At 33.8% G+C, this 26,587-nt stretch overlaps 5 protein-coding genes across 9 annotated transcripts; all 5 read right to left on the reverse strand.

The window, feature by feature from the left end:
• Positions 1 to 1,568: 1,568 nt before the first annotated feature.
• LOC127244187 (phenylacetaldehyde reductase-like) lies at positions 1,569 to 3,845 on the reverse strand. Its single transcript, XM_051264613.1, has 6 exons — positions 3,539 to 3,845; positions 2,940 to 3,109; positions 2,328 to 2,519; positions 2,080 to 2,242; positions 1,822 to 2,008; positions 1,569 to 1,750 (listed from the first exon to the last, which is right to left on the reverse strand). Exons 1-6 carry the CDS (start codon positions 3,642 to 3,644, stop codon positions 1,600 to 1,602), a joined length of 969 nt encoding a protein of 322 aa, XP_051120570.1. The 5' UTR covers positions 3,645 to 3,845; the 3' UTR covers positions 1,569 to 1,599.
• Positions 3,846 to 3,859: 14 nt separating this feature from the next.
• Positions 3,860 to 8,145, reverse strand: LOC127244185 (ABC transporter G family member 15-like). Of its 3 annotated transcripts, none has more exons than XM_051264608.1 (9): positions 7,733 to 8,145; positions 7,213 to 7,292; positions 6,657 to 7,112; positions 6,450 to 6,572; positions 5,974 to 6,105; positions 5,498 to 5,782; positions 5,008 to 5,277; positions 4,806 to 4,913; positions 3,860 to 4,282 (listed from the first exon to the last, which is right to left on the reverse strand). In XM_051264608.1, the coding sequence occupies exons 1-9, from the start codon at positions 8,025 to 8,027 to the stop codon at positions 3,920 to 3,922; spliced, it is 2,112 nt and encodes a 703-aa protein (XP_051120565.1). In that variant the 5' UTR covers positions 8,028 to 8,145; the 3' UTR covers positions 3,860 to 3,919. The 3 variants fall into 3 exon arrangements, with proteins under 3 accessions (XP_051120565.1, XP_051120563.1, XP_051120566.1); XM_051264606.1 differs by having other exon boundaries at positions 3,862 to 4,282; positions 6,651 to 7,112; XM_051264609.1 differs by having other exon boundaries at positions 3,863 to 4,282; positions 6,651 to 7,112; positions 7,213 to 7,296; positions 7,733 to 7,839.
• A 1,575-nt stretch (positions 8,146 to 9,720) lies between these two features.
• On the reverse strand, positions 9,721 to 13,412 carry LOC127244186 (exosome complex component RRP45A-like). 3 transcript variants are annotated; one of them, XM_051264611.1, is made up of 11 exons: positions 13,282 to 13,412; positions 12,982 to 13,135; positions 12,431 to 12,640; positions 12,088 to 12,183; positions 11,882 to 11,996; positions 11,534 to 11,614; positions 11,260 to 11,448; positions 10,796 to 11,046; positions 10,644 to 10,702; positions 10,253 to 10,535; positions 9,721 to 10,082 (listed from the first exon to the last, which is right to left on the reverse strand). In XM_051264611.1, the coding sequence occupies exons 2-10, from the start codon at positions 13,116 to 13,118 to the stop codon at positions 10,270 to 10,272; spliced, it is 1,404 nt and encodes a 467-aa protein (XP_051120568.1). In that variant the 5' UTR covers positions 13,119 to 13,135; positions 13,282 to 13,412; the 3' UTR covers positions 9,721 to 10,082; positions 10,253 to 10,269. The 3 variants fall into 3 exon arrangements, with proteins under 3 accessions (XP_051120568.1, XP_051120567.1, XP_051120569.1); XM_051264610.1 differs by lacking the exon at positions 13,282 to 13,412 and having other exon boundaries at positions 11,882 to 11,999; positions 12,982 to 13,273; XM_051264612.1 differs by lacking the exon at positions 13,282 to 13,412 and having other exon boundaries at positions 11,882 to 11,999; positions 12,986 to 13,129.
• A 497-nt stretch (positions 13,413 to 13,909) lies between these two features.
• Positions 13,910 to 16,401, reverse strand: LOC127244381 (RNA-binding protein Y14A). The gene is made up of 4 exons (XM_051264887.1): positions 16,056 to 16,401; positions 15,442 to 15,578; positions 14,735 to 14,880; positions 13,910 to 14,241 (listed from the first exon to the last, which is right to left on the reverse strand). Exons 1-4 carry the CDS (start codon positions 16,318 to 16,320, stop codon positions 14,190 to 14,192), a joined length of 600 nt encoding a protein of 199 aa, XP_051120844.1. The 5' UTR covers positions 16,321 to 16,401; the 3' UTR covers positions 13,910 to 14,189.
• A 2,062-nt stretch (positions 16,402 to 18,463) lies between these two features.
• LOC127244034 (glucan endo-1,3-beta-glucosidase, acidic-like) lies at positions 18,464 to 20,306 on the reverse strand. The gene is made up of 2 exons (XM_051264323.1): positions 20,139 to 20,306; positions 18,464 to 19,622 (listed from the first exon to the last, which is right to left on the reverse strand). Exons 1-2 carry the CDS (start codon positions 20,233 to 20,235, stop codon positions 18,664 to 18,666), a joined length of 1,056 nt encoding a protein of 351 aa, XP_051120280.1. The 5' UTR covers positions 20,236 to 20,306; the 3' UTR covers positions 18,464 to 18,663.
• Between the last annotated feature and the right edge of the window lie 6,281 nt (positions 20,307 to 26,587).

A 26,587-nucleotide genomic window follows, 5' to 3' on the forward strand; every position in this document is an offset into this window, starting at 1 on the left:
ACATTACAGGCTATATATAGTGAACGTTAATCTATCTTCTTACTTGGTTAAGATAAACTTGTGACAAAATCTCCATGGCGCAGTTCCACCGTCGTACTTCTCTGCAAAGCCACTTCTTCTTTCTTCAACAGCTTACTCATGCCCATGGCTCTGACTACGCCCATCAGAATCACTTCTCCCGACGTCCCGCCGCCGGCTTCTATAACAGGGTCGAAGATGAAACTGTGATCCTTGATGCTGACGATGTCTGGAATGGGCATGCAGACTTTTCGAGAGGCCGGACGAGATTTGAGCAGGTGGACGAAACTGCAATCCTTTCGGGAGGATCACGTAGAAACTGGGGTCGGCGAGAATATGTGTGCAGTATGTCAAGATAATTTGTGATCGGAGTATCACATTGGCTGTATTGCGGAATGGCTGCAACGGAAGAACACTTGCCCTCTCTGCAACGCCATTGCCGTCACTGTCGCCGGAGAAGAAGCTAGGGCAGACTAGTAGCTTTGATGTTCTTAGTACGTGATATTAGATAGGATTTGATGAATTTTGATATGGATGTCAATCGAATTAATTGTTCTATAAAATGGTTAATTTTCCAATGCATTTTATAACAGCAACATCAGCACAAGTGATGTTTCTTCAATTTCAATTCACAGAGCTGCTTCAGAAAATCAGCATAAGTCCATACTCGAGTACAACAATGAGCCTGGAAAAGTGTGGACTATCATTTACCTCATCTTCACTTTCTTCAATTTCAATTCAAGTTTTTTCTTGATAGACTCAAACTTAAAATTAAAACCTTTATTATTCATGTGTCTGTTTTTAAATTTCTATTTCAAATAAAAACACGCTATTATTAAATATTATTTTCCACTCCATTTACTCGTAAAATTATAATACTTAGTTAGTCTGTCTCACTTACTATGTCCATCTTTTCATTCTCGTCAGTCTTACTTATTTTGTCATTTTGAAAAAATTTATTTACTTGAATCTTATTTTAAAAATTTTAATTTATATTTTTTTAATTTTAATTAAAAAAATTAGTTATATTAATTTTAACGTATAATTATTTTTATTATATGATAATTATTTTAACTAATAAAAAATTATTTACTTATTAATTATACTCTTATAAATTTTTGTATCTACGGTAGAATAGACATATATCTTAGACAAATAGAGTATTATTTAAATTAAAAATAAAAAAATAATATCAAGACCCAAATTAAAAAAATAAAATAAAATATGATGGATTTGAAAAAAATTAGTTTAAATTTAATATTAAAATAGTATACGACGTAATATTTTGTTTGGAGAAAAAGTGACGGCAAACCTTTCAAATTACATACCCTTAAATAAAATAACGAATGATGAAATATTTTTTGAAATTATAGAATCCAAATAGTAAAATATTTTTAAAATTACATACTACAATAAAATACAATACAAAGAATCCCAAAACAAGAACTCAAAAAAGATCTCAAATTTGACGAATTCTTCCTTCTACAATTTCCCTTAATTTCATTTAATTTCATTCACCTAATTCTAATTCAAGTTATATATAATTGAAAATTGGTGACATTATACAACAGCAGAGCAGACTTACTTGGTGGATTTGAAGAATTTCTTGTCCTTAAGGCTCTCGACAGTCTCCCTGATACCTTCTTCCAAAGGACTGAACTCAACTCCCAACCTCTCTGCCTTCTCTCTCGACACCTTGAATTTCGCCTCATACGCCTCATCATTTGCACACCTGATGATCATCATGGCCCAAGAAATCATCATCAAGATTCATCATTAATTGAAGAAGAATTGGATACTCACCTGGAAGGGAGCTCAAGCGTGGGGTAGAGATCCCGCAATATGCTCACCACTTCCGAGTAATGCGACACTCTCTCCAGCAAGCAATATCTCCCGTTAGCCGAAGGATTTTCGAATGCTAGGATATGTGCATTCGCCACGTCCTTTACGTTTATCCATCCTACCATTGTGTTTGGGTACGTCTCTGCACCTGCATATAAGTATATCAGATTTTAGACGAATCGTGGAAAGATTTCCGAGCTTGTGGCAGCATTGGTTCACCGTTTATCAAGCTCAAGATTGCTGCGGAACTTGTGTTGAGAGTTGGCTGCAGTAATGGTCCGATCACCATTGCCGGGTTGATGCTGATCATGTCTATGCCCTTTTCTTTCACAAACTGCCAGGCTGCATCCTCTGCCAACATCTTCGAAAGAATGTACCATAGCTGCTTCAAACAACAATATTCAATCTAATCCAGCATAATTGATCAATCTGCAACAAAGCCTTTAATTGTAGAAATTGAAATGGACCTGCATCTGTTTGCAGTAGTTGGGATCTGACCACCAAGTCTCATCAACTACCACATCCGGCGTTCGAGGTTTGCCATTGAAGTAAACTGCAGCCATGGAAGATGTCAACACTACCCTTTTAACCGAGGGCGTTTTCGCGCACGACCTAAGAACATTGAGAGTCCCCTTTAAGGCAGGATCAATCAATTCCCCCTGAGTGAAGTGGACAGCCAAATGTTAGAAGAATTTGTCCCACAACATATAAACAAAATCATTTCCTATCGAAAACAAATGAACATAGGAAACAAGTTGTTAAACTATCAGGGAAACTACTGCAGCAAAGCCATTGTAGAAAGAAGGATGCATATCAAATCCTTCCGAAAAAATACAGACTAAGTAGTAGCCATTCGATGAGTTTAACAATAGGAAACAAGTTTTTGAACCATCAGGGAAACTACTGCAGTAAAGCCATTGTAGAAAGAAGAATGCGTATCAAATCCTTCAGAAAAATTACAGACTGAATAGTAGCAGTTTGATGAGTTCAACAATGGCGTGCATGTATCATTGCTGCCGCTAATTCTTAGACGATTCGTAAAGGAACACCTTAACAATGGAAAGAGAGACAGCAACAACCTGAGGATTTGTGACTGAACTGTAGAAAGGGGAAGCAGTATGAAAAACACCGACACAACCATCGACCAGGGCGTCGAAGGAGCCTTCTTCCAGTAAAGTTGCTTTGATCAAGTGAAGCCTCTCCTTGGCTCCATCAAGTTCAAGTAAGTGCTGTGTTTTCTTTGGATCATCTGCAGATACCATTGAATCAAAACCTAAAATTATTAGCTTCTGAAGCATTCGATGGACTCCTCGTGCGAACAACAATACCTACAATTCATCGTAAAAATAGACACTAGAGGAGCAGCAAAGTTATCAATTCTGCAGAAAATTTTGCAGTAATTTGTGCATCTTCTCAACGCCTCAAATCCATCAACAGTACCGAAAACAGCGATCGTGTACAGGAAAATCACCAAACAGAACCGAAAAAACGTGAAAAGTAGACGTATTATTCAAAACTCCTGCGCACGATCGCGAAAGCAAAAAAAAATATCTCGTGTTGTAGAACAGAATTGCATCAATCAAACTCACATCGCTAAAAAAAAACGAACAACAAGAGGATGATGGATCGGATCGACAAAAATCAACTCGAAATTAAATCAAACGGTCGTCGAACTGACTGAGATCGCGAACCGATGCCTTCACATTGTACCCACGCAACAGCAAGAACTTGACAATCCAGGAAGCAATGTATCCCGAAGCTCCCGTCACACACACAGTCTGCATCGCCAAAATCCCGTCCGCAAACGAAGAACCGCTTCCCCTTTCTGATCGCAGCGTTCGTTGTTCTCACCTGTCGTCTTTCAATGTCCATCGTACACAATCCAATCCAGGCCCCCCGCCTAGTGACGTGGCATCCCAAAAGATGACGTGTCAACTCCCCGGCCCCCCAGATCCCGATCTTCCACCCCACCCCACCCCAAAAAAAGAAAAAGAAAACAGAAACATGTATAAATACATATATAAAGAACAGGGTATATTATCCATTACAGTTTCTTGATCTATTTATGTTGCAAGAGGGCTTGAGCAGAAGGTGAGGAGGCAGCATTGTTAATATTATTTGCAAGAAAATTGTGGTCCTTGTTCAAGGAAGGTTGTTCTTGTTTGTTGAGCCGACGCAAGGTGGTGGTGTGATAGAGCGAATGGAGGAGCACCATGGCTCTGGTTTCCCTGAGCTTGAGGAAGATGCAGAAGATGGTTCTGTAAATAAGAACAAGAGTATATATTGCCACCAAATCCCACCACTTTGAATGATTCAATGAGATCCCCAGCATCTCTTCCAGCACATGTTCACCTGTCACATTCTGCCCGCCGGGAAACATCGGCCCGAACCTCATTCCGACCATGTCGTTCTTGTACCCTCCCTGCAATTACAGCATTTATTATACTAAACATCATTAATTATTATATACTCAGTTAAAGTTCCTTTAAATTAAATAATCTATTAATTTATTTCACTTAAATATATTTAATAAATGTGGACTTTTAGATGCATAAATTTCAATAACTTATTAATCCCGATGATGATGATGAAGCAATTATAACAAAGAGAGACTACATCCCTCGGACTCTTAAGTCTTATTACTTGTAACATTAATTATTATATGAAAATGTATTATAAATTAAAAAAAATGACAAAAATATTTATATTGTAACGATATTTGTGCAAATTTCTTTTATAAATACAAAGGTTAAGTACAATGCAAAACATAAATAAGACTATGAGCGTCAAACACGGAAGGAATATATATTATGGTCCCAAGTCTAATGTAGTATCCATTAACTTGTATATTTAAATCCGACAACCTAAATAGAATTATCTCAATTATTTCAATACAATTTATAATTTAATTCTTGATAAGTTCTAACAGATCGATGAATGGGTACCTGCAATGCCCAAGCACCGTATCCGATGAAGGAAATCGGGTACCGCCACACCGGCTTCGGGAGGTCCGGCAAGAGTCGGAAGAAACCGGCGGTGAGCATCATGATCCCCTGCCATATTCGAAGCTATTAGGATTACCTCGACTTTAACAAATAATGCAAAACGAATATGGTAAAAGAACAAAAAGATGGTATTTTTTTTTACAAGAACTCCTGCGCCGGTCATGATCCCCATCAAGAAGTTGGGAACCAAGGCAGCAACGATCATCATAACGCTCTCGACCATCGCGATGGATCCGAATATGTTGAGACAAAAGAAGACATATCGAGACACCCCTGCATCGTACACCATGAAATAAGTGATCGTCCCGGTGGCCATCGACACTGCCACGAGGAACGGAAAGGATGCGAGGAAGTTCGACAGTATGAACACCGCCACGCCGTAGTAGCCATTCAACCTTTCCCGCGAAAACACCTGTTTGCCGACACACATTTTGCTATAAACATTGTCAAGTCACTCCAAGAAAATAATATTTTTGTAATGAATTTTTTTTTGTCTTAAAATCCACTTTTTTAGTTTCTAATGATATTTTCACATAGCTAACAATAGCTGTTTCTAATTTTTATTACAAATATGTTTTTTTTATTTTTTGTAGTGAGTCGAGCTAAATTGTTAGTAGGAGCTTTTTGCATACCTTCATTTCTTCGACAAAAGATGGGAATCCGCCGATGGACATGAAAGTCATGAACCCTGTAATGAATCCGCCGCAAGCTCCCCTAGCAAAGATCGATGTATAGCTCGTGCCCACATCGTAGAAGATTGTCCCCACACATATTGCCAGAACAGTGTAGATGGCTATTCGGCACCAGTAGTATCCGACATCTCTATACATGTTCTTGAACGACCTTTTCGTCAGCGTCGAAAGCTGATACAGCCACTTTGCTTGGCTTCCTTTAACACCTTTAATCTCTTTCCCTTGCTACATACAATTTGCAAGAATTCAGCAAATCTCGTATGTGAAAATATTTTATGAAAATTTAAAAATTGCACTATTTTGATTATCATCTCAAATCTAAATAATGCAAAGGCCAAATCTAAATCTAAACTTGAGTAGCTAAAATATCTCAACATCGAACTCTACAGGTGAAGCTAAAATGTCGAAGAACTTACAATGGAAGACATTTTTCGAAGCTGCAGCCCGGCCTTCTTCGCATAATCCGAATTCTTGTATTTCTCGACAAGAAGAGCTTTTATATCAGCCGTCGCCAAATTCTCCAACGGCTTCGACGATTCCTCTGTTTCCTATCATTACATACAGTGTTTCCTTTGATGTAGTTTGGAAAATTTCGGTTTAGGTTTGGTATTAAAATAATACTATATGATGTGATGTTTTGTAAGAGGAAAAAATATACTCCCTCCGTCCTATAACTATATACCCGTTTGTTTTTTTGTTGTAGTTTTAGAAATACTTGTGATATAAAAGTAACGACATTTGTGTAATATATTGTAAATTGTAAGGGCATTTGTAATATTAGATAGATAACAGAACAATTACTAAAAAATAAATGAATACTTTGTTATAGGACGAACTAAAATGAAAAAAAATGAATAGTTTGACAATCCACATTGGATGACATGATTCTTACATGGAGTCTCTGCGAGCCTCTCAACGTCGCCGTCACAAGGTCGAAGTCGGCGTTGATGCATCGCAGAAAATGATCCGAAGGATTTCGCTTCGTCGGACAAGGGAATCCGGCCTCGGCAAAGAACTGATCACGGCGGCAATTACAATGTCCGATTTAGAACTATGTAAACATACTAAATTTAAATCTTAAAAACAAACACACCTTTACCGCCATTTTCGCTTCGCCAAAATAGACTGTCTCGCCTCCGGACAGCAGGAAAAGGTCATCAAACAGCGCGAAAACTTCGCTGCTAGGCTGATGAATGGATGAAACCACAGTTCTTCCATCGCGGGCGAGATTCTTGATGGCTTGAACGACGAAGAACGAGGCTGCGCTGTCGAGGCCAGTCGTGGGCTCGTCGAGAAACAGCATGCGAGGGCGGACGAGTATTTCGAGAGCGATGCTTAATCGTTTCTTCTCGCCGCCGCTTATCCCTCTCGACTGCCATGTTCCGACCTGACTGTTTGCGCATTCTTGAAGCCCGACTTCCGACATAGTGTCCTCTATAATACTTTTAATCTCTTGTGTGGACATCCACGATGGAAGCCTTAAATGAGCAGAGTATGTTAGAGTTTCTTTAACTGTTAGAGTTCCCAGTAAGACATCTTCTTGCGTCACATAAGCCTGAATCAGTCCAGACAATAAGAAGATGTAAAGATCAGACATGCTACAATCTTGTTAGGATTATAAGGATCAAAGCATATATCGATTTTTTTGTACTTACAACGCGGCCATAATCCAGCCTCTGCTTCTTCCCGTTGAGGAGAATGTTCCCTGTCATTACAACGTTTTTCGACAATCGACCTGTCTTCCCAAGAGTAAGCTCATTAGAGAAATTTTTTTACCATCAGCAAATACAGGTTACTACGTCATTTAAAAAAAAAAAAAAAAAAAAGAATAAAAAATGCATTGAATAAGGCACCGCCGGCTACACTAAACAGCAATAAATTTTGACTTCATTGATCAGCTGTCCTATTCAACCACTTCTCCCAGCTAAAGATTAAAATTAAGGCACATTGATTTCACGAAGAACAAAATCAAACTTACATATATATATATATATATATTTCATCCCTAATAGACAATAAGTAAAACAATTCACCATCAAAACAATTGATCAGAACACAACCTAATGAGTAAATCCAATCATATTACAAAACAGCAACTGTTTTAAGACTAAGTAAAACACTACAAAGTAGCAATCAAGTTATGAAGGAATACTTTATACTATACAATATACCTACCTGCTAATGAATCAAGAAGGGTGGATTTTCCGGAACCAGAAGGGCCCATGATGGCGAGTATCCGGCCAGGCATGGCGAAGCCGTTTAGTCCATGAAGCAACTTCTTCATAGATCCCTTCCTAAGATTCGGGAGCACCACTGTCAAGTTCTGCCAAACTAAATAAGCTTCGACAACACCGTTAGACTGATTTCCTGTCTCAATATCGTCGCCATCATCACCACCATCGTCATACTCACAACGACTAGTAGTGCAGGCGGCACCGCCACTTTTCACCACCTCAATTTCCAGAGCCATTAAAGAACACACAAACCTCAAACCAATGGATCCAATCAAGAAGATGAGTTAGAGAAGAAAAGTTTTTAAGTTAGGGCCACTTTCTCTTTAATATCTAACTAATTCTGATAGTTGAACCAGAAATTTCTTTCTGTTTGGATTGCATTTATAGAAAGGGATTCTTCCAACTGTTAAGGAGAGTAATAGGGGCTGCATGGCTACTTTCATGTGTAATAAAAATCAATCATAAATAGGGCTAAAGCATTTAAAGACAACTGGCCCCAAAACCATATGAATGTAAAGTTAATATGTGGAAGTTCCACATGCATGAATCATTGAAGCTATATGTATTTTAATGGCTACTCTTTATGAATACACAACAAACTTACTTTCAAAGAAGTTAAGATTTCAGAGCTCTGTAAAGGGTACTTTCTTTTTTATGGAAGTGGCAAAATGAAGAGACTGGTTCAGTTCTTGAGGGCATTTATTGAGACAGCAAGTTGTATGTTCATTATTTCAGTACAAGTACTTTTCTTGATCATCTTATTGAGTGCCCATAAACTTGCAGTGGCGATGATGATGATGATTCACAGAGCCTAATCTATAGAATAGAGTATAGGATTTTTGGTATTGTACCAACCATATAACTTAGTTGGGAGTGAAATAATTATTGTTGGGAAGTTAGGACAAGGCATGTTGAATGTATTGATACCTCTTAGGATACATAATATATATATATATATATTCTTGCCGACTAATCTATAGAAATATAGACTTACTTTACAATTGGGTATGTGCAAACTAACTAACCATACCTATCATCTATGAAGCCACTTTGAGTTAATATTTTTACTGTTTTCTACTTTTGATAAATCATTAATTTTTCTTGTAGGAGAGAATTTAGTTATAATTTCTTACCTACAAAAATAACAATGACCAAGAAACTTTGGGCCTGTTTTGCTGGCTTTCATTATGATTTAATAAATAATTATAAAAGGTTAGTTTTGTGATGTGTCGTGTTTGTGGCTTGGAATTGGGAAATGAAATGAGAGAGCGTGTTCTATGTACGCACGCTTCTTATAAAATCGTATTTTAAAATCTGCCCTTACAGATATCCCACATCGGAAACTGAGTCTTTCTAAGACATGATTATATATCACTTTGGCAACTAAAGATGTCGCCGAGCTTTGTAACGGGGGCTTGTAACCCAAGTGGGGGCTATAGGATGTTGGGACATTGGACCTGCCTACTGGATCGGGTCTGACTGGGCTTTAACGGCCCGCCCGCTCCAAGCGAGGAGTTGGGCTTTGTGGATTGGGCGAAGGCTCGGGCCACGTTGCCTTTAGAGTGGAGGGCACCGCGTCAGGCTGGTTTCACAGAGCAGCGATCACCTCCCACTCTTGGCAGTGGAGGGATAACGGGTTGTGTCCATCAGGCCCAACAGAATCCATTGGGCTGGCCCAAATCTGACCAACGTCTTTTTTAAAAATTTATTAATTTTTTTGCAGGCTGCTTTTGAGTTTGTACCTTCTTCATCTGACGCGTGGAAAGTAGGGCGATTCGGGTCAAAGGTTTACAGTGATGCATGCATGTTCGATCTTTTCAAACTCAATGATAACACTTTGTATTAGCTCGTAATGTAAATTATCGTACATTAATTGCATTGAAATATTAAAACTGTCAGTGGCGATCCAAACATTAGAGTATCTTAACATCAGAAGTCGAGATCGTCGAATTTTATAAATAAATTTAAACAATAAATTCAAAACTAACCAAAAATGATTATAACAATCTACACAAAGTAACAGTTCAGTACAAACAACGTTTAGATTCCCATAACACTTCTTTACATCACGAATCGATCATCCTAAACTGTTCCATGCAACTCTTTTTACCTCCTTAAATTCGGGTTCAACCTTGATCTACATGCCTGATCTCCGTCATAGTTGTCTGCAAGAATTGCAACGTGATCGATGAAAATATCCAATTCCCGTGGCCTCTACCGAGCTATTGCAACTATAGTCAGTTACAGACATTTCAAACTGGGACAATCAAGAATTCGCAAATGCGCTGTTCCTGCACCGCAAGAAATTTAAGTAACACGACAGAGACTTCGAGAGAACACTATGTTGGAACTTCTCATGATCGATATATAATGAATTAAAGATTATCAAAATCAAACTTTGATTAGTAGGAAGCAACATTTTACCATTAGGTACTTGACATACATATATGTATTTAAGTACCTTAAAAACGGATGATGCTACTTGATAAAAGTTTTCTTCTTCCTAAGAGATTTGGGCTTGACGGCATCCTTCAATGTTTTGGCCTTAGATTGTACATCACCTGCAGCTGGTGGCTCTTGCGGTAATGAAGTTATAGATTGTACATCACCTGCAGCTGGTGGCTCTTGCGGTAATGAAGTTATTGTATCTGCATCTTTGATAGGTCGATCCATGGTTGTGTCTTTTGGCTTCATGGGTGGTGTTGAAGATACTGATACATCCATTGTATAGGGAGTCGAAGAAACTGCAGAATGTGAGGTAATTTATTTTTCCTTATGACGACTAAAATGATAAGGTAATAGGTATAGAGACTGCACGACAATGACGGATGACGATAATAACATCAACATACCTCGTGACGCCAGGGACGCCTTCAATTCTTCAGCATTGACACCTCTAGAATACGGATCCCTGCAGAGGATATTTTCATATCGAGTAACTTATGGAACACTTGGTAAACCAATAAAAGTTCTGAAAATAATAAAAAGATAGAAAACACTATACCAGCTAGACGGGCCGATAATGGAAGAGCTCGGTCTCTTATCAGCTAGACTGGTTGCATCTTTCTCTGATGAGTGAATTTTAATGTCCTTTCCATCACTTTGACTAATAATTCCATCGGTTGTTTCCAATCTAAGTTTGTCCATCTCCTTCTGTATGTTTTCATCTCCTTTCCAAACAGCTGCGCTTACATCAACAGAATCAGTGTACCGTTCGATCTTTCTCAAAGCTCTTCCTGTGTTGTACAACTCAACCTACGAGGAAAAGGACAACTTTCAAGAGCAAGAAGTACCCGAACATTTGAAATCTCATCATACATGACATCTGGTGCACCCCCGACCACATGATTTACTCTCATAACAGATTTATACAATCACCAAGTCTCAATAATAGAAGAAAGGATTGTCATTGGTTGGAGAAACAAGTAATTCAAATAGCTACTCAAAACATTCTTGCAAAGTACTGACAGCGTTCTTTATTTTGCCTGTTATATCAGCAGCTTTAACAGATGCAATCCGCAAGCATTGCACGATAACACTCTGTATGACACCTTCTCCTCCAGCTTTTTGGATAGCGCACACATCTCCATTTGCATTCAGTGTAGCAGTCAGTTTCCCACCCATAACAGCTTCTTCAAAGTGCGTAGGGTCAAGAACCTAGTTTGATGCAAAACACAGATGTGATGCAACCGGGAAGAAATCCCAGTTAAGGTCGATAAGTACACAAAAGGCGCTAACTTACCAATCTAATTTCGCTACCAATAAATGCAAAGGTTACTGCTATAGGAAGGTGGTGCAAAATCAATGGAACTGGTTCTCTCTCCTGACAGAAAACAAAATGTATTTGAAGCTGAAATCAAATTCACAGGCATTCCACACCACAAAAGCCACTAAAATGGCAAGCAAATGACTAAGACCTGTCAATTATAAAAGAAAAATCTTATGTCTTCGATAATTAAAGGGTGAATATCATATTGTACATACAAAAACAATTATTACCATTCCAGAAATAAAGAACCATGACAGGTTACGAAATAAATATAAGTAATAATTTCAATTGCACCAAAATTGACATCTCATGGGAACTGACCTCTGGGGGAAGTATTTTAACTTCTTGACCATCTTCTCCTTCTAAGGTGCACTCGGGCCGTCTGAATGTTAACAGTGCAGCCAGAGCAGCAATATTGGCAGCATCAACAAGATTTCTGCTATCAGGCCAAAACGGATGAATAAGCCGGCTTGTAGAAAGTCTACTATTTTTATGCAAAACATAACAGCATAAGTGAGAATCCCAACCCGCCATTGTCTATGATGTGGAGATCAATTCGAATAGACCACACCCATTTTCCTGCAAAAACACAAAGAGATTCCATGTCCACAGCTTGGCTTTCCCTGCACCATTACTTCCCATGATTCAATAAAAGTTAAAACATAACTTCTCAGCTATTTACTTTTCCAACAAGAAATATAGTTGTTCTTAAAAAAAGGCCTGAACAAAATCAGGCAGTCAAGATATTTCCATATTTCAAAATAGTAGTAAAAGTGCAAAGACTACCAATTTGAGGCTGAACAAAACCTCCAAATAATTTAACAATCAGGCTATAAAACAAGAATAGGATAGTATCATATCATGCATTACCTCAATCCACGATCAATTATTCGTCCCAACTCCACAGCATGTTCACCAGGACGACCTGATTCGAATGAGGGATCAGCCATGGGAGAGAACTCAGTAAAAATTGCAAGAGTCCCTTCATTGGGACGATCCCGATAAGGTTGTACCAATTGGGAAGTTACAAACCCCATTACACGAGTCTGACCGAGCTGCACCTCGGATGAGCCATCTTCGCTGTACATACACCGACATTCCAATACCATATGAGCACACAAAGATTGAAAACAAAATGATAATATAAAATTCTATGACCACCTCTTCTTAAATCTTACTCTTCTACAAAGTTCAGGGCTTAAATGCCAACAGATATCAGAAATTCAAATGTAATAGCTTTCCACATGAAAAATCTAGACCACGCATCTAACATGGATTCCAAATGCTACCATGAATCACAAAAGCGGCATTCGTGCGAGTTTTCCAACACATTACTACCACAAGAAGCTTAGGGTAACCAAATCAGAACTACTATAAAGCTCGGAAAACTGTGGCACAATCAGTGCGTCGGGAATGCTCACCTACCAAACTGGATGGTCACGTTTCTGTAATCAAAAGGTCCACGTCCATCGATTCTGACGTCCGAAAGCAGCGCCGTCTCTATAAATTTCTTCTCATTCACAGTCATCCGCCACGTATTCGCCGATCGCTGCTCCATGTCTATACCCTTCAATTCTGCAGAGCAAAGAACACTCTATTTCCAGCGACCAACGTATGATTACTAAAAGAAAATCAAACAAAATGGCTATCCAGGCACAATCAATTCAATTGCTTCCTTGAAGTGACCAACCAACAATTGCAAAGAAACGCAAATTGATTACCCGGCGTGTGTGAAATCCCGTATACAGTCTGACGGAGTACCTCGATAGAAATCCTGTGTATCCGGACGTCTTGATTTAGGGTTTTTGATTGGAAATTTGGGGGCGCGTAGGCGCAACTCTCTCTCTCTCTCTTTTTTCATATATAATAAATAAATTTACCACTGTTAATTGTGTTGGGATTTGAATTTTAAATTTGTTTTTTAATAATAAAAAATGTAAATATGAATAATTATGTAATTGAAGTAAAAACCTATTAATATAAAATTAATTTTTAATATAATATAATAATAATAATAAAATATTTATTTTGAAATTTTTAAAAGAAAAAATATATATATATGAATAATAAACGTTCTTAAAAGAAACAAACGCCACCTAACGTAAATTTTACACACGCAAGCAATTGAATAGAGCACTGCATTTCGTCGGAACTTAAAAGTTAAATGTGGATACGTAAAAAATATTATATTAAGTATGAATATATTATGCTTTTTTATACAAGTCATGCCACCAAAAAGCACAAAATATATAAAATATCAGACTAATTTAGGAGTATATCTAACACATCTTTATCACATCATACATACATTTTCCTTAATATTTTACTATTACCAAAACTATCTAAAACTCTTGCAAAAATCCTATATAAACACAACTTTTTGCAAAATATGTCACACACAGTATTAAAAGGTAGGTCTGCAGAGTATTCAGCTTAAAACTGTAGACTACAAATAAACACCATCCAAGTGATATAATAATAATACTTGATGAAAACATCTATGGATGAGAACACACAACAAACTCCCAGAAAAAACAAAAATCATACAAATGTCAATAATACGAAATCGATGCAGAGTCATGTCTTCACTCTAAAACCAAATACGAAATCCACACCAACTCATGGCATGCTACCCCCGTAATCCCCTCCTCGGACTCCTGGAACGATGCCCGCGCGGCGATCTGCATAAACATTAAGCAAAAAGCATGAAATACAAATCAAGCACCGGAATGATGCAGGTATTTCATGTTGGGTCTTTGATTTCCCTGCAAATTCTTCAGTGGAGCCTAAAAATCACACTGATGTGCTATCCCACCAGGTCATTATCATTTCATTTTTAGATAAGAAATAACCATCAAAATGCAATGACTTCAGCAATATTGTAAATAGTATATGATATCTGTTGGTAAAATATTCAGCAAGATTACTTGTTCACTTGCTATTCCTTGAGTTAATGACTTTCAATGTTCAGTTTTTACCATTTACCATATATCTAATGCTCCGCTCCAACTACAATGAATTAGGATAGATGCCCCCCCACATTAGAGTATACGAGTCTATACGAAAATTCAACTCCTCTTATATTTACAGAATTTTAAATCTCTAGCTTTTTTTGTTTGAACAACTGAAATGAAAACAATCTAATTTTAAACATGCAATTTCGAAAGAGAATACCTTCTCCTCATGTTCCTCCTTCTGAATGGACCCTTGCTGAATGCCCAATCAACATTTATGATCTGGGTAAGCAGTTCAGTTCCATTTGTCTCCCTTATAGCTCGCTGTGCTTCTTCATACTTCTCATACTCAATTAGTGCATAGCCCTGGTAAACATCAAACATTAAGATCCAGCTATAGATAATTGTGAACAGAGATACGAGTTTTTCCAAAAGTATGAGAAACAAACATAGATGAAAAGAAGAGCTTACACCGTAGCATGTTATGCTATTCCACTTCCAGAAACAATACTTTTAATTAACTATATAGGACATAATCTACCGAACAACGGAGCTGCTCAGGAAAGTTCAGTTAAATTTGGGCTAGTCATAGTATAACATATTCAAATCAGTCTTATATGATTCCTATATGAAGCCATTTTGCACTTGCACCTAAAGAAGTGAAAGGAGTTTCAGCTGCTTTGTCATAGGGAAAAGTGCATTAGAATCCATGCGTGAAAAATGACTGTAGGTTCAGAATAATCTCTACTCTAAATCATTCAATAAATCTGAAAGATCGCAAGATTCAAGGAAACTATAATGCTAAATGAAATTGCCAAGATGAAGATTAACATAAATATAAATGTAGGGCTAAAATATTAAGATATATTCACAGCAGAAGCAGAAGCATCGTAAAAACAAAAAAAAACAAAAAAACAACTAAAGTACCTTCACATAGCCCGTCCTACGGTCAAGATTCAGGTGTAAATTCTTCATTTCTCCAAATTCACCAAATGCATTTAGCAGGTCCTCCTCTTGGGCCTCTTCATGAACTCCAGCGACAAGAATAATCCATCCTTCAATAGCTACAAGAGTGCAATTATAATTAGAAGCCACATCTACTGATCTACATCCAGAAATGATGCTATCAAGTCCAAAGTTCTTCTCAAGTAAATAAACTACCAGATTGCAGTAAGAAAGCAACATTACAATGAATTCCCAACATTCTATATTTGTATAAAGCTTAGGATTGCAACTTTCTCTATGCTAACTACTTGTAACACTCGAACTTTCCAAAAACACACAATACTGCAAATTTCGCACACCCCATCACGGCCAATTAAAATCCAAGATTCTCAACTACATTAGGTTTCTCATCACAGCACAGCAGCGTCACAACTCTAAAATATGTACCCACCCAAGGACACAAGCACGATGCAAATATATGATATCACAAGAAATTTGTGTAAATCAGTACTCCCTCAAGAAATGTATATATAATAACATTACGAAAACAAGGGAAAACAAACAACGACGGCTTAAATTAGGGTTTAGGAACCGACATCTTTCTGGACCAGGGCCCCCTCCTTCTGAGTCGAGAGTATCGAAGCGGGCCGACATGCGAGCCTTGCGGTCGTCTTCAGCAGCCGCCTCATCTCGGAACCCTCGCCCCTTCGTCTTCTTCGGAGCGGTCGACGAGCCACCACCAGTGATGGCTGACCTCAGCCGAGGGGCACTTCGACCGGGGGAGCCATCCCCGACGTCCTCGTCCATGAGATCATCCTCCTCTGGCTCGAAATCAACTGCCTCTGCATCCGCGTTTGCCATTAACGCTTATCGTCAAGGATCCCTGCGATTTCTTCTCGATTTAGGGATTTACAAGAACGTGCGAGGGTTTTCTGTGTAGAAGTTTTCTCCACGTTTTGGGTCGGGTCGTATTTATGGGTCACGACCATTTTAAGTTACGGGCCCAAAATTAAACATAGGCCCAGTACAAAATTATTTATATGCACAGTTTAATAAAGTTTATTATACTCACTTTGTCTGCGATATTTATTTTCACAGCATAAATTTAGGTGAATGGTATTAAGTGGGTGTTTGCAAATAATTTTTTGAATAGCTTTTAGCTTATTGAATAGTTTTTAGCCGTTTGACCAATCAAAAAGCTAATTTAGATGTTTGGTAAATTAGCTTTTTGGAATAGTTTTTTGGACCCAAAAAACTAATTTTTGAAAAGCTAACTTACCCAACTTTTTGAAATATGTAAAAAAATTTTATTCCTTATATGCCGTTAAAAATTTATTATGGATTTTACACAAATAAATATATTTTGATTATTTATTAATTATATTAGAATATTTTATTATAATATAGTTTTACTTTTATAAATTTAAAATAATAAATTTTTATATAAAAATTATTTTAATTGTAAAATATATAAATTTATTAAAATCAACATAAAATAGAAAATATAAATATTAATGATTTATTTTTATATTAAAATTACATTATATAAATTTTATACTAAAAATAAATTAAATAAATTAAATTTATTGAAAATTATAAATATAATGAAAAAATCGATAATTAACATAATAAATATATACACGAAAAATTTATTATTTTATATTATTGCATCATTTTCAATAGAAAAAGTATTTATATATTTTAATAAAATATATTATTTTTTAAAATTTAACTATAATAAAAATAAATATTTTTATAACATTTTTACAATTTTCAATAACTAATAACAAAAAATTTTAGACAATTCTAAACTCAAAAGAACGTAATTGAATATATTAGAAATAAAAATAAAATAAAAATATCTTCAATTGTCATTTTACGTATAAACAGCTAATATCAAACAGTTGTTTTACCAAACATTTTAATACAAACAGCTAATCGAATCAGCTAGTCAAACCAGCTAATTGAATCAGCTAACAGCTATCAGCTAGTTGAATCAGGTAACAGCTAACAACTATCAGCTAATTGTCAAACAAGCACTAAATATAATAATTTGATAATTAAATAATAATACTCTATAAAAGAAAAAAATATATATTTATTTAAATAATATAATAAGATGAAAAATAAAATAAAAATAAAATATATTTACTTATAAGAATATACTAAAAAGAAAATGCAGACTATAAAAAATATATTTATATCATATGGATATATATTATTTTTTTTATTAATATTAAATGAAAATTATATAGATGATAACTTGTCGGGTGAACAAGTGTTTACGCAATAAAATTTAACAACTTGATTTTCAATAAATATTACTCTTTTTCGTTTGATCTAAGAGTGAATATATATTTTTATTAGTTTGCTTGGATAAGGAGATATATACATACCATAAAATAAAAACATTTAGGGTGTGTTTGTTTGAAGGATTTGTAAAGATTTCTAATATTCATTCAATTTTTTTCCTTCAAAAATATCAAATCAAACACTTGTTATTTATTTTCTATATTATACTAAAAATCAATTTTACATTGAAAACATCACATCAATACCTATTTATATCACATCATACAACTATTTAAATTCAAAATTTTTACTATTCAAATCCCAACTCAAAATTCAAACCCTAAAACAATCACACCCTAAAATAATCAACGAGCTTATTCACTATTTTTTTATAGTACGATTTTTTATAAATATTGTTAAAAAAAATATATAATTCTTTCGTTCCTTAACAATTTATTTTGATTCGTCTTGTATCTATATATTTTTTTAAGTAACTATATCAACTATCTAATATTACAAATATTTTTTTAATTTATAATATATTACACAAATATTATTTAATTTATATCATATAATACTAATAAAATTAGTTTAGTCAATATAATATTAATATTTATAAATTTCGTATAAAAAATAAATAGATAGATATGAGACTTGAGGAATTATATTGTATACATAGTAACCTAATATAAATTAATGAACAACATAATAATACGGTAAAAAAGAAAAAAGTTTAATATAAACCCAAACCTCACCACGATCATCCATTCAAAATAACAGGCCCGAAAGCCCAAACAAATCTGGGCCCGGCCCATTTCTCATCTTCTCCATCCTCTCCATTCAAACAATCTCTCTCCCTCAACACAAATCAATACATACACATACATACACACATACATAGATATATATAGTCTAAACATTGAAGAAGGAGACTTGATACTTGATCTGCTTGGATGGATAAAAGAGCCCGAAATGCTGCTCAGTTAGGGCTCCGGGCTTCAGATTCTCATCAAACATGGCGAACAGGTACGTCTCGATCGCCTTCCCTGGCCTCTTCGGCGTCCCATTCCTCACATGTGCAATCAAATTCCTGTAATAAGCGTCGGCGTTCTCCATCGTCGCCGCCGGCCCGCCGGCCGACGGCCACCCGCTCTCCGACACCACGACCTCCACTCCGGGAGCTCCGGCCTTCTCCGTCGCCGAGTACATGGAGTCCACCATGGCGTCGAAGAGGTTGCGGTAGACCAGAGGGCCGTCCCGGACCACGGAACCGGGACCTCCGGCGAACAGCGCGTAGGCCAGAGGCACGTTGACGGGATCGCCGATGTGGGCGAAGTAAGGGTAGATGTTGGCGAGGAGGGGGGAGTTCGTCTCCGCGAGGAATTGTGCGATCGGGTGCATGAAAGCCGGGTGTTTGAAGGTGGCGTTGGACGGCGGGTAGGAGTCCCGGACCAAGGCGGAGAAGGTGGCGGTGGAGACCTTGATTTGGCGGTGGAGGTTGAGGAGGGTGAGCTGGCGGTGGAGGGCGCGCATGGCGGGGAGGAGGAGGGGGGCGTAGCGAGAGGTGTCGGGGCTGTCGGGGTCGATTTCGTTGCCGACGGCGATGTATTTGACGGTGGTGGCGGGGTGGTGGGGGAGGAGGTGGGTGTGGAGCCAGTGGGCGGCGCCGCGGTCGGATTGGAGGGATTGGAGGTCGGAGTTGGGAACGCCGAGGATGACGTGGATGTTGGAGGCGCGTAGGGCGGCGAGGGTTGCCGGGTTCGGGTCGTAGATGCGCATTCGGGTAATCCGGTGGGCTTTGTAGAGTTCCACCACCTCTTGTTCCGCCGGGAGGTTGGACCCCACGCGGCCGTTGCATACCCCAATAGATCCTAAACAAAAAAATAATAATAATAACAAAATTGAGTATTTGATAAATTGATAATAAGTCCGTTCACTCAATTTAAACCATTTTTTTATAAATGTTATTAAAAAAATATGCATATAAAAACAAATTTTGCTTATCATTTTTGTTCGTCGTAAAACAATAATTTTATTTTCATAAATACTAGTGTTATCAAAAAATTATCTATATTTTTTCATTATTATTACATATATGCCACTATTTTTTACTCTAATACACCTTTACTCATTTTTTTTACCGATTATTCATATAATATCAATATTTTTTAAATTTAATGTCCAACCCAAATAAAATTATATTCAAGAAAAAAATATTAATTTTTATATTACTAACACAATTCACTGTACCACACACACAAAATTAATTTATTTTAAAAACGTCGAATGAACATACTAATTATATAAATAATGAAATTAATTTAGATGATTTAGCAATACTCGCACATATAATTTTAAAATTAAACCCTAGATTTAGAGAGAGAGACCTTGGTTGGGCGGCGGCAGCTGAGACATGGCGGCGTCGGCGAAGAAAAGGATTAAAGTGTGGAGGAGGAGGCGGCGGCAACGGCGGCAAGGCTCCATAGAGACAGAGAGATAGAGAGGACAACAACGTATAATTAAGGTTGTAGGAAGGTGGGAAGTGAATCGAGTAATATATATATATATATATAGGGTGAGATGGAAATGAGAAAGTGTATGCATGTAATTATTTATGGAAAAATAAATTAATTAATTAGTTGATTAAGTAAGGCAGTGAAATCAAATCAAATTAAATTAAATTAATGAATTGAGATATAGTGGGAGGATTGGTGGATGGAGTGTGCCGGGTCTAGAGCTGGCAACGAGTCGATTCGTGTCGGGTTGAATACTTTAAACATGTTAAATTACTTGATCCTAATTCGATTCGTTTATTATCGTGTCGACCCGTTTATTATTGTATCGGGTTCGGGTTGACTCGTGTTGACCCGTATAAATAATTAAGTCGAATTTTTTTGACTCAAATTAAATAATTTTTTATTATGTTGTCGTTTTATGTTAGTTTTTATTGGTTTTGAAATTAAACTTAGTTTAAATTAATTTATGAGAAAATTATTAAATTATGATTATTTTACATATATATATAAATAAATATATTAATAAATATTAATATATTATAATCTGGTTGTCGTGTCGGGTTCGAGTTGAGAGTCTCAACCCTAATCCGACCCGTTTGCTATCGTGTTGTCAATCCGTATACATAATCGGATTGAAATTTTTGACCAAAACCCATTTATTTCGTGTCGGGTCAGTTTTTGCCAATTCTAGGCTGGCCCTCCTACATATTCTCTTCTGTATCATTTGCTGACTAAATCAATTGAATTCATAACATTACATATTCCATCTGCCGCGTCAACCACGAAGATGATATCATACATATGTATATAAATAAATATATTTGATATATTCTTTCAAATTAAATAAAGATAAATCTTATTTTAATAAAAAAAATATATAAATAATATAATATTTTTAATATATATTCAAGTCGATATTAATAGAGGTTGGAAAAAAACAATGTATGTAATTAATGTTATGGAAACAAGCTTCAAAACACAACGAAAATATTGAGCGACGGTTACCTAATAGTTGAATATAAGGTTTTATGGGGAAAAAAATAAGTTTTTTTTTATATATATATATATAAATAATTACTAAAATTTTATTTTTATTTTTAGTTTTTTCATTTCTTATCATGTAAATTTTCAAATTTTCTTTGAACATATTACAATATATATTTTTTTTAATAAAATATCATGTTTAACAAATATGTCAATTAAAAATAAATAAAACCCAAAATATATGGCTATGTAGAAATTTTAAAAGTTTGTATTTTTTATATCTTTTTTTTATCTACTCAATAAAAAATCAACAATTTAATAAAAAAAATATTATTTATTATATTAGAAACACAATTCACCTTCATGAAAAATACATTCATCCCGAAATAAAAGTGAACAAACTCCTGATTTTTTTTAATACCTTTTATTTATTTCTATTATACAATATTTCTTTATTTGTCTATGTAATTTTTTTTTTATCATATAATTTGTATTTTATTTTATTTTTTGTTTTATTAATCTTTTCAAATGAAATTAATGTTGAATTTGATGTCTGAATAATATTTTTTGTAACCAAACAAAGAATTAAAATAAGTTTAAAAAAATCATCCATGCACAATAACAAATTATGGATTGGTTTTATTACAGGTTTGTATTTGTATTTTAAATATTCCCTCTACTTTTGCACTTTAGTTTAACAAATAATAGTATTTTAATTATAGTGAAAATTTTAAAATAATGTTAAAAAAAATTGTCTTTATTTTTTTAGTGTAAAAATAATAATATGATAGTAAAATAGAATTATTTTTTTAAAAAAAAATTAATAAAATAGACAATTCAAAATAGAAATATATGCATTTTCTCTAGACGAAGGGAATATATATAATCGTTGCATACAATATTATCTAGAAAAATGATACATTTTAATAAGAATATGTAAAGTTTGTATGGTAATTTGAAATTAATTAAAGTAAAAGTATTGATTTAAAAAAATAATATATTTTTATTGAAAATCATGTCAAACAAATAATAATAACCGGAGACTCAAATCATAACCAAAACAAAATAAGTAAAGATTGTATGATAAATACTCCCTCCGTCCCACATAATTTGTCCATATTTTTTATTTTCGTCCGTCCCACGTAATTTGTCCTTTTCTTTTTTGAAAAATTGATTATACACTTTAATCGTATCTTAAAATTTTAAATTTTAATTTTTTTTTTAAACTTTAATTAAACTATTTAGTTACCTTAATCTTAATCTATAATTATTTTTAATATATAATAATTATTTTTACTAATATAATTCTTAATTACTTACTAATTATATTTTACCTAAATTATGATATATACAGTAATAGGTCCATATTATCTGGGAAAGGGAGTGTAAAACAAAATTCAAAACATATATAGCCCTTGTTTTGAAAGTTTCATAGTTATATTTTCATTTGGGGCAAGAGGGGATAAAATGACAAAGACTTGACCACTTCATGGCAAATTGGTAATGTACATATTGAAATACTTATTATATGTATATTGGAGTATGTCTTCTTCTACTAATATACTAATATATATGCTCAACTTGGGTGAAAATTTAAGTTTCAATTTACAATGCTATATAAAAATAACCTATTAAATGTTTAAATTTCAATAACTTTTCCAAAATTTTAAAATTTATATCAAAACATAATTTTAAAAATAACCTCAATCAACTAACCGATAATGATAATAATAATAAAAGGTAACCAGAGCGCACTCGAATAATAGCATTTGCGAATTTTCATATTATAAAATAATAATAATAATAATAATAATAATAATAATAATAATAAATAAATAAATAACTTAATGATATGGGGTGAATTCGTGACCGTAAATTCATGAGTTCAAACCGCGAACAATTCCGAGTCTGACCGTGCATTATTGGTTTTGATGGCACTTCCAACTGTCCTGTATTTTACTATTTATGGTCATGTTCTTTTGGTATTTTTAGATTTTGTGGAATTTTATGATTAATTGTTGAAACTTATATAAGTATTTAGTGAAATAGATTTTTTTTTTCTTTCCCTTTTATTGATGTTTAAATATTTTATTAAATAAAATGATATATTTTATATATAAGGAGTATTTATTTATTTATTTATTGAAATTTATATAAAATATTTAGAAAAAAAAAAAGAAAAAAACTTTGGACATCTATGACTCTATTAATTTGTATGTGGGGTTTGAATGTTAAGGTTGAATTTTGTAAAATGTGTTGGTCTTTGGGATTTATGTTTTGTATGGATTATTTGGTAGTAAATAATGATAAGAGTGTGATACGATTAAATAGAATCGTTGTTTTGTAGTATTTAGTAGTAAATAATTAGTAGTGAAATTTAAAATAAATTGTAAAAAAAAAATATTGATGTATTGTATAATAATATAATTTAAATCAAGTATAAGTTAAAAAAAAAATAATAATAATAATAATAAGAATTAAAAATTTAACATTAAATAGAAATATACAAAGATAAGCATTTGTGTTTTGTAGGTATAAGTTCATAGATTTTATAATAGTAAGTGTAGGTTTAAACTATATATATATATATATATATATAGATAATAGCATATAAATTCTACGTGGTTCGAAAATTCCATAAAATCTATTTGTGATTTCTAAAATGTTGCAAAAAATACTCTCATCGTTAATATTTACAGGAGATTGTATTGTACACGCGATCACTGCGTGTGTTATTGAAAGTTACAAAATTACCTTTTTCCTTCTCCAATAATTTACTTAATTATTTTTCTTCTCATCCTGTGCTTGAATTTGGGGATTTCCAGTCTCATTGGATTTTCTCTTCCGATGATAAGTCAGACTTCACTCTTCCCTATTCTAGTCGCTGCCTCAGCCTCTTCTCTCCACCGCCCGCGCCGAGTCCGACCGCTACGACCATATTCTTGTTTTTCGCCCAGACCCAAAAATCAAACCTGTCATGCTGCCCATCTAGATTTGGTTCTGCGTTGCTATTAGACGAATTACGGGTCGGGTCAAGTACGATTTTTTCGAAATTGGGTTGGTAAGATCGCGCCTAAAAAGAATTGGAAATATGAGACGAGATATTTTTTGGGTGATTTTCATTACTTTTATTTTGAAGAAATTTATTTGATTTAATATTAAAAATTTATTGTTTCAATTCTATTTATTTTATCCACATTTCTGATTCTTCATTCCCAAATTCTATTTTTGTGTGTGTTTTGAATTGAAGATTTATGATATGGTTTTTTTTATTTAGATTACACTCAAATTTGATGTTACAATGCAATTAGAACAATGAGTGTTGTTGCAAAATGTATTTTATACACAAAGATAGAAAAATATATAGAGAGAGATGGTGGAAAGGAAGAAGAAGAATTATGTAAATAGAGAAAGAAGAAAAAGATGCATAAGGAGGGAAGAAGAAGATAAGGGAAAGACGGAAGATAGAAAAAAAAAAAATGAACGGAGAAGAAGAAGATGGCGCAGGGACGAACAGGCCAGGAAGAAGAATGTAATTTAAACAGGGGTATAAAAGGAGTGGACGAACGTGCAACATTTTAGAAACCACAAATAGGTTTTATGAAATTTTCGGGCAACAAAGTTTTCAGCAAATTCACCAAATCTATATATTCTTTCAGTCTCATATTTATCTATCTATTTATTTTTTATACAAAATTTTAAAAATATTAATATTATATTATGATTTAGTAAAAATAAAAGTAAAAAATACTAAACTAACCTTATTAGTACTGCTGTATGATATAAAAATAATGACATTTATGTAATATATTGTAAACTGTAAGAGTATTTGTAATGTTAGTAGATAGTACAATTACTTAAAAAGAAAATAAATATCTTGTTATGACACGGACTAAAATGAAAAAAATAGATAGATTGTTAAAGAACGGAGCGAATATATTTTTTATTCATTCATAAATCATAATAAATCAATTATTCAATACAAAAAGTTATTTTTTATATTACTAATATAATTCCAGGTACCTAACTTAAAAATTATATCCATATAAAATTACAGCTCGAACAAATCCGTATTCTCTATGCCATTCAATTTTATTTTTACTACAATATTTTTTTAGATTGTCATAAAATAATGTTATTTTTTTTAAATAAAAAGATATATTCCTTCGATCATAAAAAAAATAAACTTATTTACTTTTAATACAAATTATAATATTTTTTAATTTTATAATAAAAAATAGTAGTATTATGATTTTTTACTTGAAAAAATTAAACAAATTTATTTTTTATGACATATGGAATATTATTTTTTGATATTTTTATACTATAAAACACAAAAAAATATATATTCACACTAAAAATAATTTTCCAAAAATATGAAAATACCAATATAGTAAAACTCCTACCAAATCCTACAGACAAATAGAATGTATAGAGCAGTAGAACAATAATCCGCCTGCTAAATGAATTTTTATACTTTTTATTTAAATCAATTGAAAAATAGTGTGGTCCATTTCACTATATAATCTTTAAATAAATTCTATTTAAATAACAATATACTCTATTATGTTTTCAAAAATTTCAATTTTACGAGTAGAATTAGGGTGTGTTCGTTCGGGGGTTTGGATTTTGAGTTGGGATTTGAACAGTAAAGATTTTGAATTTGAATAGTTGTATGATGTGATATAAATAGGCGTTGATTTGATATTTTGAATGTAAAATTGATTTTTAGTATAATATAAAAAATAAAAAATAGGTGTTTGATTTAATATTTTTTTAAAAAAAAATTGAATAAATAGTATAAATCCAATCAAATCCCCAAAACAAACACACCCCTGAGCAAAATTGAAGTGGCTTGCGCACAGCACATATTCAAATATAGGCCCAAAATTAAATTGGCCCTGTTTGAAATACTCTCTGGTAGCATATATTATGTCAAAATTTTCATTTTTGTTCTCTCACATATTATATCATTTTATATTCTGATAAAATATTTATATTTATATTTTAAATTTTATACTCCTTCTCTCCAGATATAAAGTATATATATTTCTATTTTGGGACATCAAATTACAAATTAAATATTTCATTAAATATCTTTTTTTTTCACAAATACTTTTACTTTACATCACATCCTTACTTTTACACCAAAAAAGAAGGGCAAAAATGTCATTTTACTACTTTTAATTACCCACTATAATTAAAATACTATTATTTCTTAAAAGTGTGTAGGGGTATATTTTTTCAAATTTTGTATTAAACTAATTAGTTATCTTAATATATAATTATTTATACTATATTGTATATTTTTAAGTATTTATTAATCATACTATTTT

The sequence above is a fragment of the Andrographis paniculata genome, unplaced genomic scaffold (assembly GCF_009805555.1).
Source record: "Andrographis paniculata isolate CXL003 unplaced genomic scaffold, ASM980555v1 Contig9END, whole genome shotgun sequence".
In the NCBI taxonomy this organism is placed as follows: Eukaryota; Viridiplantae; Streptophyta; class Magnoliopsida; order Lamiales; family Acanthaceae; genus Andrographis; species Andrographis paniculata.